The sequence below is a fragment of the Meleagris gallopavo genome, chromosome 13, assembly GCF_000146605.3.
Source record: "Meleagris gallopavo isolate NT-WF06-2002-E0010 breed Aviagen turkey brand Nicholas breeding stock chromosome 13, Turkey_5.1, whole genome shotgun sequence".
NCBI lineage: Eukaryota > Metazoa > Chordata > Aves > Galliformes > Phasianidae > Meleagris > Meleagris gallopavo.
In genome coordinates this window covers 11,115,633-11,125,960 of record NC_015023.2, presented here as the reverse complement: position 1 = coordinate 11,125,960, position 10,328 = coordinate 11,115,633, and the positions used below count along the sequence as shown (strand labels likewise).

General features: G+C 54.3%; 1 protein-coding gene across 1 annotated transcript; it reads right to left on the bottom strand.

The window, feature by feature from the left end:
- Positions 1-410: 410 nt before the first annotated feature.
- On the bottom strand, positions 411-6,072 carry GOT2 (glutamic-oxaloacetic transaminase 2). The gene is made up of 9 exons (XM_003209677.3): positions 5,821-6,072; positions 4,699-4,827; positions 4,296-4,355; positions 4,021-4,182; positions 3,708-3,812; positions 3,184-3,334; positions 2,794-2,959; positions 1,715-1,865; positions 411-1,282 (listed from the first exon to the last, which is right to left on the bottom strand). The coding sequence occupies exons 1-9, from the start codon at positions 6,055-6,057 to the stop codon at positions 1,160-1,162; spliced, it is 1,284 nt and encodes a 427-aa protein (XP_003209725.3). The 5' UTR covers positions 6,058-6,072; the 3' UTR covers positions 411-1,159.
- Between the last annotated feature and the right edge of the window lie 4,256 nt (positions 6,073-10,328).

Here is a 10,328-nt window from a genome sequence, read left to right as displayed (position 1 = left end):
GCGGCTCCGGATCGGATTGAAAAATCAGAGCTTAGCAATGAATGCGGTGAGCGCCCCAGGCCGCGGATGGGACCTGGGCAGCCCGAGCTGGGGACGGCCAGCCTGCGGCAGGGCTCGGGGCCGGGTGAGCTTTGAGGTCCCTCCCAACTTCAGCCTTTCTCTGATGCGCAGAGCAGCCCGTACTCTCATCTGCAAAAGGAGAGGATGGTTTTTGCATGGCCAGCTCTCAGACCGCCCTTGGGATCCTTCCCTCCTGCACTTAGCATCACCAGCCCTTGGGATGAAGGGAGTGGATGAGGTGGATGCCGCCGCATCCCAGGGTCAGGTTGGACACAGCCCAGCTCATCTGGGCTCACAGGGCCGATGGGATGGGGGTACAGGGGTTGGGGAGACACACAGAGCCAGAGAAAGAAGTTTTCAGAAGTTGTTATTGAGGGACAAGAAATCATTCAACCTCAGAGCACGGGAGCAGAGGTTGAGAGCAGTGATAGGAGTCTGCCACACACACACACACACACACCAATGCCGCTGTGAATGACACCTGAAGGAGTCCCAGATGGAAACAACAAAGCCCACAACGGAGCACATTCCAGTAGCGACAAGTCCTCAGAGCCTTTATGCTCCTCGTTAGATGGCAGCTTCAGCATTGCCCACCTCCAGGCTAAGCCCAAGTCCAGCAGCAGAGGATGGAGGAGGACAGAACCTGCAGGCAGCAGGGATAGGCTGAGTGTGGGTCACCAGATGAACCCAAACATCCCCCCTCCCAGCCCACTCTGCTCCCTGTCTGCTGCTGTTAGGGTGAGCAGCCTAGTAAAGCCTTCTTGTGGAGAAACAAGCACAGGGATGCCTTTGGTGTGTACACTGATAGGACGCAGAGCAGTAACCTCCTACTCCCTCCAGTGCAAATGGGTGTTGGGGCTGATGGACAGAGGACAAGCAGCAGGAGATGATGTCTATGACGATGATGGGAGCCAGCAATTACGTCCTTGCTCCACAACGTGGTGCAATTTGGACTAGAGGCTTCTACAACAACTTATCTACAAGATACATTCAGCAGCAGCATTAAGTGCTGTGGTTGGAAGCGTTCTCCTTCCTCCCTTTCCCTCTCCTTCTTTGACCGATGGGGAAAGGCCAGCAGCTCCAGGGCACGCCTTTGTCTTTACTTTGTGACTTGATGGATGGCATGAGCCAGGTAGCCTACATTGCTTGATGCAACTCCTGCCACGGAGATTCGGCCGTCCTTTGTCATATAGATGGAGAACTCCTTTGTCAGCCGCTCCACCTGGGACGAAAGAGCAGAGTTCAAATTAAAGCCCTATCTCTATTCTGTTGCTGGAGTGTGAATTTATACAGCTTGCTAGAATCGAACATAAGCTGGGTGCCAGCAGAACCATCATCCAACCACCTGCAGAACTGTGGGAAAGCAAGAGCTGCCGCTCAGCTCTTGGGCAATGTGCAAACCCTGCAGATGTTCAGCCAGGAGTCACCTCAGAGTGGCACTAAGTGACCGTCAGATAAGCAGGATGCATTTGCTTTCAACCTCCACAAGAACATCAGGAAGCAGAGCAAGACATGGGTCCCCCATGGTTCTGCAGGCTGGGAAGATGCTCCTCTTTGAGAAGACCTGCCCCACGGGCTCATTCTGGCACCAGCACTCTGTATCTTTCTGCAAGCACCACAAACAACACCTCGAGACCAGAGGAACCACGTTTACCTGCTCCGGCTTCAGCCCCGTGAAGCAAAACATGCCAATCTGGTCAGTGATGTGCTGCCAGTTGTGGGAAGATCCCTCTTTCTTGAGGTTGGACACCAGCTGAGTCCTCATGCTGATGATCCGGTCGGCCATGCCCTTCACCTCCACCAGCCTGACAAGTCAACCCGGTTACTGCTCAGAGCACAGCAGGGATTGTGCCAACACAACTCCCTCCCCAGCTACCCAGGAAGCAAACTGCCTCCAACTGCAGGAGCCCTGCACCCCAAAAGCACCGAGTGTGCCATCAATCATAGTCCACAGGCAACCATGGAATGGTCACACAGCCATACCCACAGTTGAGAAAAGCCCACAAACTGTGAACCTCTGCTTTGGCTGGACAACTGCTTATTTATTCCACTGCTGTTGGATGCTATTACCAGAGTCTTGGCAGCTCTCACTTCTGGAAGATCTGGGAGAGCTGGAGGCTCCCGGCAGCACTGTCCAAGGCCCACATAAAATAGTATCTGGGGAGCACTAAGGGCACCCCCCAGTGCAGGCAGACAGCCTCTGCTCCAATGCAGTGCAGCTAGGAGACATCTCTGCTGGATCATGCAAGGTGTCAGCCATGCCAAAGCCACAACACACAGCCAGCCTTTGTTCTGCACAGCGAGCTGCTGGAGCAGCACGGGCTGGCAGCAGGAAGCAGGCTTAGGGCACCAGGGTGACATTCCTGTGTTTTAATTCCCAAGGGGCTTATGCTTCTACTTCCCCTGATGTGAAACAGCCGCAATGCCTCAGTTGTTTTTTTTTAGCGCTCCTTTGATTAGCAGCTCCAGCAGCCTTCAATCCTAGGGAAGCTTTATCCCCCCACCCCCTCGAGTTTTCTGCCTCAGCAGTGCAAGGAAAACCCTTACATGCCAGGCCAGACTGATACTAATTGATGCAATCAGATCTGGGTGGGGATTTCCCTAGAGGAAAGCAGTAGCACGTGGCTCTGGCTGTAGCCTGAACTAACAGCTGCCCGCAGTGCAGCAAGCACGACACAAGGCTACCACAGAGACGCTGCCTTGCTGCCGTGAGCATTAGGAGCCCCCTCTTACCACTCCTTCCGTAGGTCAGGGGTGGTCAGGATGAGGGAGGCGATGCGGGCTCCATTTATGGGTGGGTTGGAGTACATGGGACGGATGAGGATCTTCAGCTGTGATTCAACCCTCTTGGCTTCCTCTGCATCGCGGCAGATCACCGTGAAGGCGCCCGCACGCTCTCCTGAAACAGAGGCTGTCAGGTCCCAGCTTCTGCTCAAGGATACCCAGGGCTGGGGCAGGACTCCTCCACAGAAAGACCTCCACCAGCTGCCAAGGGCTTCCTCCTGTGCTCTGTTCAATGCTACAGGCTGGGCACAGGCAGCAGTTGGAACTGGGAGGACGCGAAGCATCTCCACCAGGACACCCAGCCTGGAAGAGATCTTCCACCCCACCCACCCAACTCACCGTACAGCCCCATGTTCTTGGCATAGGACTGTGACAGCACGACGTCGATGCCCTGCTCAATGAAGTGCCGCACAGCCCAGGCATCCCTGTTGATGTCCCCGCTAGCAAAGCCCTGGTAGGCCATGTCAAAGTACACAAGGAGGTTCCGTTTCTGCCAGCAAAGAAGCAATAGTGTGACAGAGTACCCAGACAAAACTTGCAAGGAGACACCATGCATGTGAAAGATCTTCCTGCATTTTTAATACATGAGTTCAAGAGGAGTCTCCCAGTTCTATCACTGCTCACCCTCTCACAACTCTCCTCACAGAGCTCCCTCCCCCACCTTCCCAAAAGGTGCCAGCAGAAAGCCTGCTGCTCAGACAGGAGCTTTATGGGTGCCTTTGTCTGGCTCCTGCCTTCAGCACAGGAACTCCAAGGCAGGGAGTAGCCTGTAACTCAGTGATGACAAGATGTTACCCATTAAAGTACAGAGATGTGGTTTTCCTATGAAATGTACAGCATCCCCAGGACACCTTCATGCTCACCTTCACCACGGATGCCAACTCCTTCCATTGCTCCTGCCGGGGATCCACTCCAGTGGGGTTGTGAGCACACGCATGCAAGAGGATGATGCTCTTCTCTGGAATTTTCTAAGAAAGACATTACAACGAGTGATTAACAACATCTGAGCACTCTCCTCAGCTGCTGAGGTGAGACTGTTGCTCCAAGACTGTTTAGATGAGCTCTGCAGATCCGCAATTCAGTGTCATCGGGCTCCTCATCACGTTTAGGTGAACAAAAGAAGCTCGCCCTTCTCCCCACATCACCTCCCTGCTTCAGGCATGGAAAGCAACTCACGGAAATGTCCTCCATGGCACCTGTGAAGTCCAGGCTACACGTTTTGGGGTCATAGTAGCGGTAAGCCTGAAGCTGCAGGCCGGCATCACGGAAAATGGGTGTGTGATTGCCCCAGGATGGTTTGGGTAGATACACATCACGGCTGAACTTGAAGAACCGTTGCTGATGAAAAAAAAGACATGGTGTTCAAACAGACTGGCCAGATTCAAGCAGAGAAAACCAAAGATTACGCTCTTGTCAAAGGATGTTCCTTCCTTCTCCACCCAGCCACTCACCAAAAAATTGGCTCCAATTCGCAGAGATCCAGTCCCAGAAATACCTTGCACAGTAACATACTGCAAGGGAAAAAGAATACAAGGCTCTAAGCAGATGCAGTAGGATACAGGGAACAGCCCAACCATCACAGCAGCATTTAACAGCAGCACAGCCCCAAACAGGGACACGGGGCTGGAGGGGCGGGCATCAGCAACTCCTGCTGCAGGGCAGGGAGTTGGACCCCTGGCAAGGTTCTGACCCCACCATGGGAAGGGCTGCTTGCTGAGGACGCAGTTATCCTGAGGTGAGCCAGCCAGCAGCTCTGCTGGGATCCACACCAGCCTTTCTGCTTCTGCTGGGTGCCCACACAGTGACCACACGTCTCAGTGCTGCCCACCCACCGCTCCCCAGCCCGCTCCTCACCCGGCCACTCTTGAAGGCCTCACTGTTTTCACCCAGCGCGAGTTCTGCTGATGCTCGGGTGAAATCTGCCAGCCCCGCGATGGGCAAGTACTCCTTGTCCATCTTCTTAGATGCTATCATGGCCTCTGCCTGGAAAGGAGGACACACATTCAGCACGGGAAGCATTACCGTGGTGAGGACGGTGGCCAGCTCAATGCTGCTTCTCCTCACATTTGCTCACTCAAAAGGGACAAAGTTTGGCTGACAGGAGCTTCCCTCCAGAGACCATAGCCAGCAAAGCTGGGGCAGCAGTACCCATCTGGTGACACTCAGCTTTTACTACAGAGGGTGTTTGTTAGTATCAGACTGGCAGAGCCAGGGAACTGGGTGCCACTTCTGGCCCACTGTGAGTTAATGCTGCTGCACAGATGCATATGCTTCTTTGCCCAAGCAAAGTCCTGCTGGACTGGGAGACTCAAATATTGTGGAGGAGCAGAAAATGTCTGCTCTGGGAACCCTGCCTGTGCTCCCAAGGCAGCAGGACACACACAGCACCAAAAAGCTCCTCCTGTGACACCACCCAGGCTGCCTGGTTGTGACACAGCTGCAGCACGTGCCGACCCGGGAAACGGAGGGCAAAGAATGGCTTTAAATCTCAAGCCAATGAGAACCAAGGACAACGCATCCTCCCTACGCCAAGACCAGGCAGTCGATGCGTGCTTCAGCTGGCAGCTATTTCTAACAGCCTGCTTCTACACACAGAGCCCCAAAAGGCTCCATAATCCCCTCCAAGGCAGTGTCCACAGCCAGCTCCTTGGGCTGGAGTTTTAGACTGGCTTAAGGACAAGCTGGTAACAAAGGCTCAGCAGAATTTTTAAGACTAATCCAGTAAGGGGACAACGTCAGCTCTTCCATCCCATGTGGGCCAGCCCAGGGAATGCCAGTTTATTCAAGAAACACCTTGAGGCTCAAAGGACAGCCGGGTTCAAGGACTGTTGTCAGTCAGCAGTAAGTTAGATTTCCCTGGATGGGAACGGGACAAAAGGGTTTATCCCCTACTGCTTCACAGCTGGCTGTACTGTGTCTCTAAAGCACTGGCACTGCTAACAGATATAGACAGCCCTGCTCTGGGGCCAGGCTCACCTTGCGAACACAGTTCAGGACGTACGGCTTCCCGTTGTCATCCCGGTACGCTCCCACACCCAGGTTCATCTTCTTGGAGTTGGTGTCGCGCTTGAAAGCTTCGGTCACCCCCAGGATAGGGTCTGGGGGACCCATCTCCACGTGGGACCACCATGAGCTGAAGGGAAACAAGTTCAGAATCAGGCTGGAGAAGCGGGGATGGTGCTGTGCCCCGCAGCTTTCGGGTTTCTGGATCATTTGTGAAGGTGTGGATCACCACGGGGACACAAGCAGGAGTGCTGTGGGTCTGGTTGGGCAGAGGGGACATGAGACCCAGTGTGTCACCTCTCAGATGGGCACAAAGAGCAACACATTTATGTGGACCTCGACAGGACACACAAGTAGAGAGAAAAGCTCAAGGAGAATCCTGTCTTTAAGCCATGGTAAAAGACACAGGCAGTGCCTGTGGAGGATCATCCACACGAGCTGGCACTGCATTTTACTTGGCAAAATGGGCAAAGAGCCTCAGTGCATTGACCCTGAAGACACCTGGCTGCCTCCAAGCCACCAAGAGGTAGGAGTGGCCCTGCCTTCTCCACGTGCAGACAGCAGCATGTCAGCCCTAAAACTGCTGCCAGCTCCTCACGGCCCACAGGTCTGACTGCAGGTCAGTCCCACCCAGGGCACCTCAGCCAGATGCAGGCAGTCATAGAATGGCCTGGGTTGCAAAGGACTACAATGCTCATCCAGTTCCAACCTCCTGCTGTGTGCAGGTCACCAACCAGCAGCCCAGGCTGCCCAGAGCCACATCCAGCCTGGCCTTGAATGCCTGCAGGGATGGGGCATCCACAGCCTCCTTGGGCAACCTGTTCCAGTGCCTCACCACCCTCTGGGTGAAAAACTTCCTCCTAATATCCAACTTAAACCTCCCCTGTCTCAGTTTAAATCCATTCCCCTTGTCCTATCAAGCACAAGTCCTCTTGCACAAAGCAATTCTTCCAAACACCCAGATGGGCTGTTTTCCCTGCCACTATTGGCTACTAATGGATATTTCTCTTCCCTGCCCCACTCCAGGACAGATGCTGGAGCCAAATGCTGTTCTGAAAGTAGCACAGGACACCTTCTTCCCCACACAAGAACTGACAAGCTCCAAAGCAAAGGCGTGCTTCCTTGCAGCCAAGCACAAGCCCTGCTCACGTCAGCAGGAGTCCCATGAGCCACCTGCCCTGCTGGCACGGCATCCTGAAGGCACAGGACTTCTCTGAATGTCAACAACAGCACACCAGGCCACGCTATAAAAAATAAATCTGTCATCGCAGTCCCACGTTCAGGCCTGCACAGTGCACAAAGAGAGGTGGTTTTGCAGCAGCTCCAACCTGCAGGCAGGATTGCTTTGGGTTGGAAGGGGAAGGATGACTCCACGCAGCTCCAGCCATCCTGACGCACAGCATCATGCAGACTCCCTGCTTGGTGAGGCATGCAGCACAGCACAGCTTGGCTTTTAGCTCCACTGAGGCAGGATTCAGCCTTGAGAGCTAAAGGAGAAACCCAGCAAGCCAGCTCCCATACCTAATGCTGCCCCATGACAGTTTCACAAACCTTTCCAGCCTGGAAGGGATAACGTTACATGGGAATGCTGCCCAGGTAGCTTGGGTGCCAGCATGACCAGCAGAACTCCCAAAGCCATTTCTCCTCCCACTCAGTCCATTTTAGGTCTGCCTGACCCGGTCCCATTCCAACACCAACATGCTCACGCACGCAGGCTGCTCCTCATCACAGCCCAAAGCTCACTGCCCTGCCCTGCTTCTTCCCAGCATCACAGCACTTCCAAACAAAATGCCTCTGCTTCTATTTCTGGCCAGCACCGTGCAAAAAAGGCACCGAGCGTACCCAAGGCAGAGACACCTCAGGAAGTTTAAAAATGGAAGACGCTAAGAGCGCTAATAAGCACAGAGGTAATTAAGACTGGTTAAGTGCAGGAGGATGAGTCAGTGGTGCCACCGACTCGCTGGCCCTGCGGTGCAGCCGCTCTGTGTGTGGTTGGGTATCAGGGCTGCCCTTCAGCCAGGCAGCTCACAAGAGGCTCACTGTGTTTGAGCTCCCAATCCTGCAAACACTTCAGCACGTCACCGGCTCCAACGTGGACCGCTGCAATTACTGCTGATCCTGCTGGCATTTACCTAAGCTCCAGCACCCCGGAGTTAAGTGCTTTCATCCTGAGCCTTTCTATCAGCTTAGGGAAGGTTTAGGGCTGATTTTCCCCTTCTTGGCTTGAGGATTTTGGGGTGAAAGCAGCAGAATGGCTCCTCTGCTGCTTTTGGGGAGCTGAGCTGGCAGGGAAAAGGGGAAACAGGAGAGAACAGCCCACGCTGGGTTCTTCAAATGCATCACAACACCCAGGAAAGCAGAGCCAAAGCTTTCCCAAACCCCAACATATTGCTACCCCCGCGTCCCTGTAACGTGCTGTCACTGCACTGCCTTGCACTCCATTTCTGGCAATTAAATGAGCACTGGTCTCAAATAAAGGTCAAAGTTATAAACTGCACAACCTCTCTGCCCACACACCAGGGCTGGAGGCACTTCAGTGCCGAAACCCAAGGGAAAACAAGCTGAAGCTGCAGCTGCACTACCTAAGGTACATCCAGTGTGAGCACAATGTGTTTCCATCCACTTCTGGACACAAGGGAGTCAGCACTGGGATGCAAAGCAGAGCTCTTGTTCCAGAAGCCTTCTGCCTTTTGGTTTGGTCGGGAACCTCATCAACCAGCAGCTCTGGTTAGAAGTATATTACATGTGGAATGTGTGGCTCATGGGCTCAGGCAGGCGCACAAAGCAGCTTTCCTCTGGGCGAGCAAGCACCCACAGGTTTCCTCCCTTGGGGGCCCATCCCCACACAGATGGATCCCAAAGCCTCTGCCAAATCCCTGCAGCAGCTCTGCAAGCCCAAGCAGGGTGGAGAGGCCAAAGGCCAGAGCAAATATTTGCAAGGGAACAACACCAAAAGGCTGCAAGCCTAAAGGGCTGCTGGCCCAGAGGCTGCAGAAAGCTGCCCATCAAATAAAGGCATTTGCAGCAGCCGTCTGCTGATCCAGTAGGGCTGAGCATTGCCCATCCCTGATGCACTTCCGTGTACCAAAGGAGTGCTTTAACTGCTTTGGATCTCACCGCCTCTGTCCTGATTTCAGCGTGCCTCCATCTGAGCACATTAAAGTGGAGTTAATGAAGATAAACAAACAGAAAACTGCTGAGCACCCCTGTGCACAGCACACGCTGCACGGAACAGCTGGAGCTGCACAAAGGCTCCTAACCTACAGCAGAGCAGGCACGGGCTGCATTGCTTTCAGGTGACCTAGATCCAATTTGCTAATTTACAGCTGTGTAGTGAACCTGAGCAAAGGAAAGCTATGGCCAGGAGGCTGCTACAGAGTGGGCACAGGACCAAGGGGTCCAAGGGCACAACCCACAGACGCAATTGTAGGCTACTACAGAGCAAGCACAGCACCAAGAGGTCTAAGGGCACAACCCACAGACGCAATAGCTGTTGATAAGAGTCAGAATGCAGTGTCTGGAGCAGCTGGGACTGGGGGTATTCACCTCACCAGGCAGCAAGGGGCTGTGCTGGGCAGAATGGGGTAAATGAGCACCTAACAGTGTTCTGCATCTGTTGCAATGAGGTAATCTTGCTTTCTTCACTGCCCCAGGCTGGGAATGGTTCCCTGCAGCCCGCCAAGGCCAGCACAGATCAGGAGGCTTTGCCCTGAATGGCAGCCAGACTCAGATCCTCCAGCATGTGCTGCTTCTCAGCCACAGGACCAAGGGATCCAAGCACAACTCATAGATGCAATACATACAGATGAAAGCCTGAACACCACAGCAGGAGCAGCAGCGCATGCAGATCCTCGTAGGGTTCCAGCTGTGCCCTGTGTCCTCGTGTCCATTCCTGTCTTCATGTCCATGTCCCTGTGTTCATCCCCAGTCTCTGGTCCATGCCTCTGTCCCCACGTTCATCCCCACCCTTGTGTCCATACCCCTGTCCCTGTGTCCCCTCGCCTCATACTCATATCCCAGATCCTACATCCCTTGGCCCCATGTTCTTATATCCCTGTCCCCATGCCCATTGGCCCCATGCCCATATCCCTACTCCCTATGTCCCTTGGCCTCATGCCCACATCTCAGTCCCAGTATCCCTTGGCCCCATGTCCATATCCCTTGGCCCTATGTCCCCTGGCCTCATGCCTGCATCCCAGAACTCGTGTTCCTTGGTCCCACGTCCATATCACTGCCCCCATGTCCACATCCCACCCCCATCCCCATATCCTTGTCCCCATGCCCCTGGTCCCATGTCCACATCCCAGTCCCCGTGTCTCCCTGTCCTGGTATCCATCCCTGTCCCTATGTCCATACCCACGCCCCTGTCCCGATGTCCCCATGCCTCACATCCCTATCTCTGTCACATCCCTGTGTCTCCTGGCCTCCTTTCCATTCCTGCCCCCACATCCCTGTCCCACAGTCCCACAGCACAAACCTCC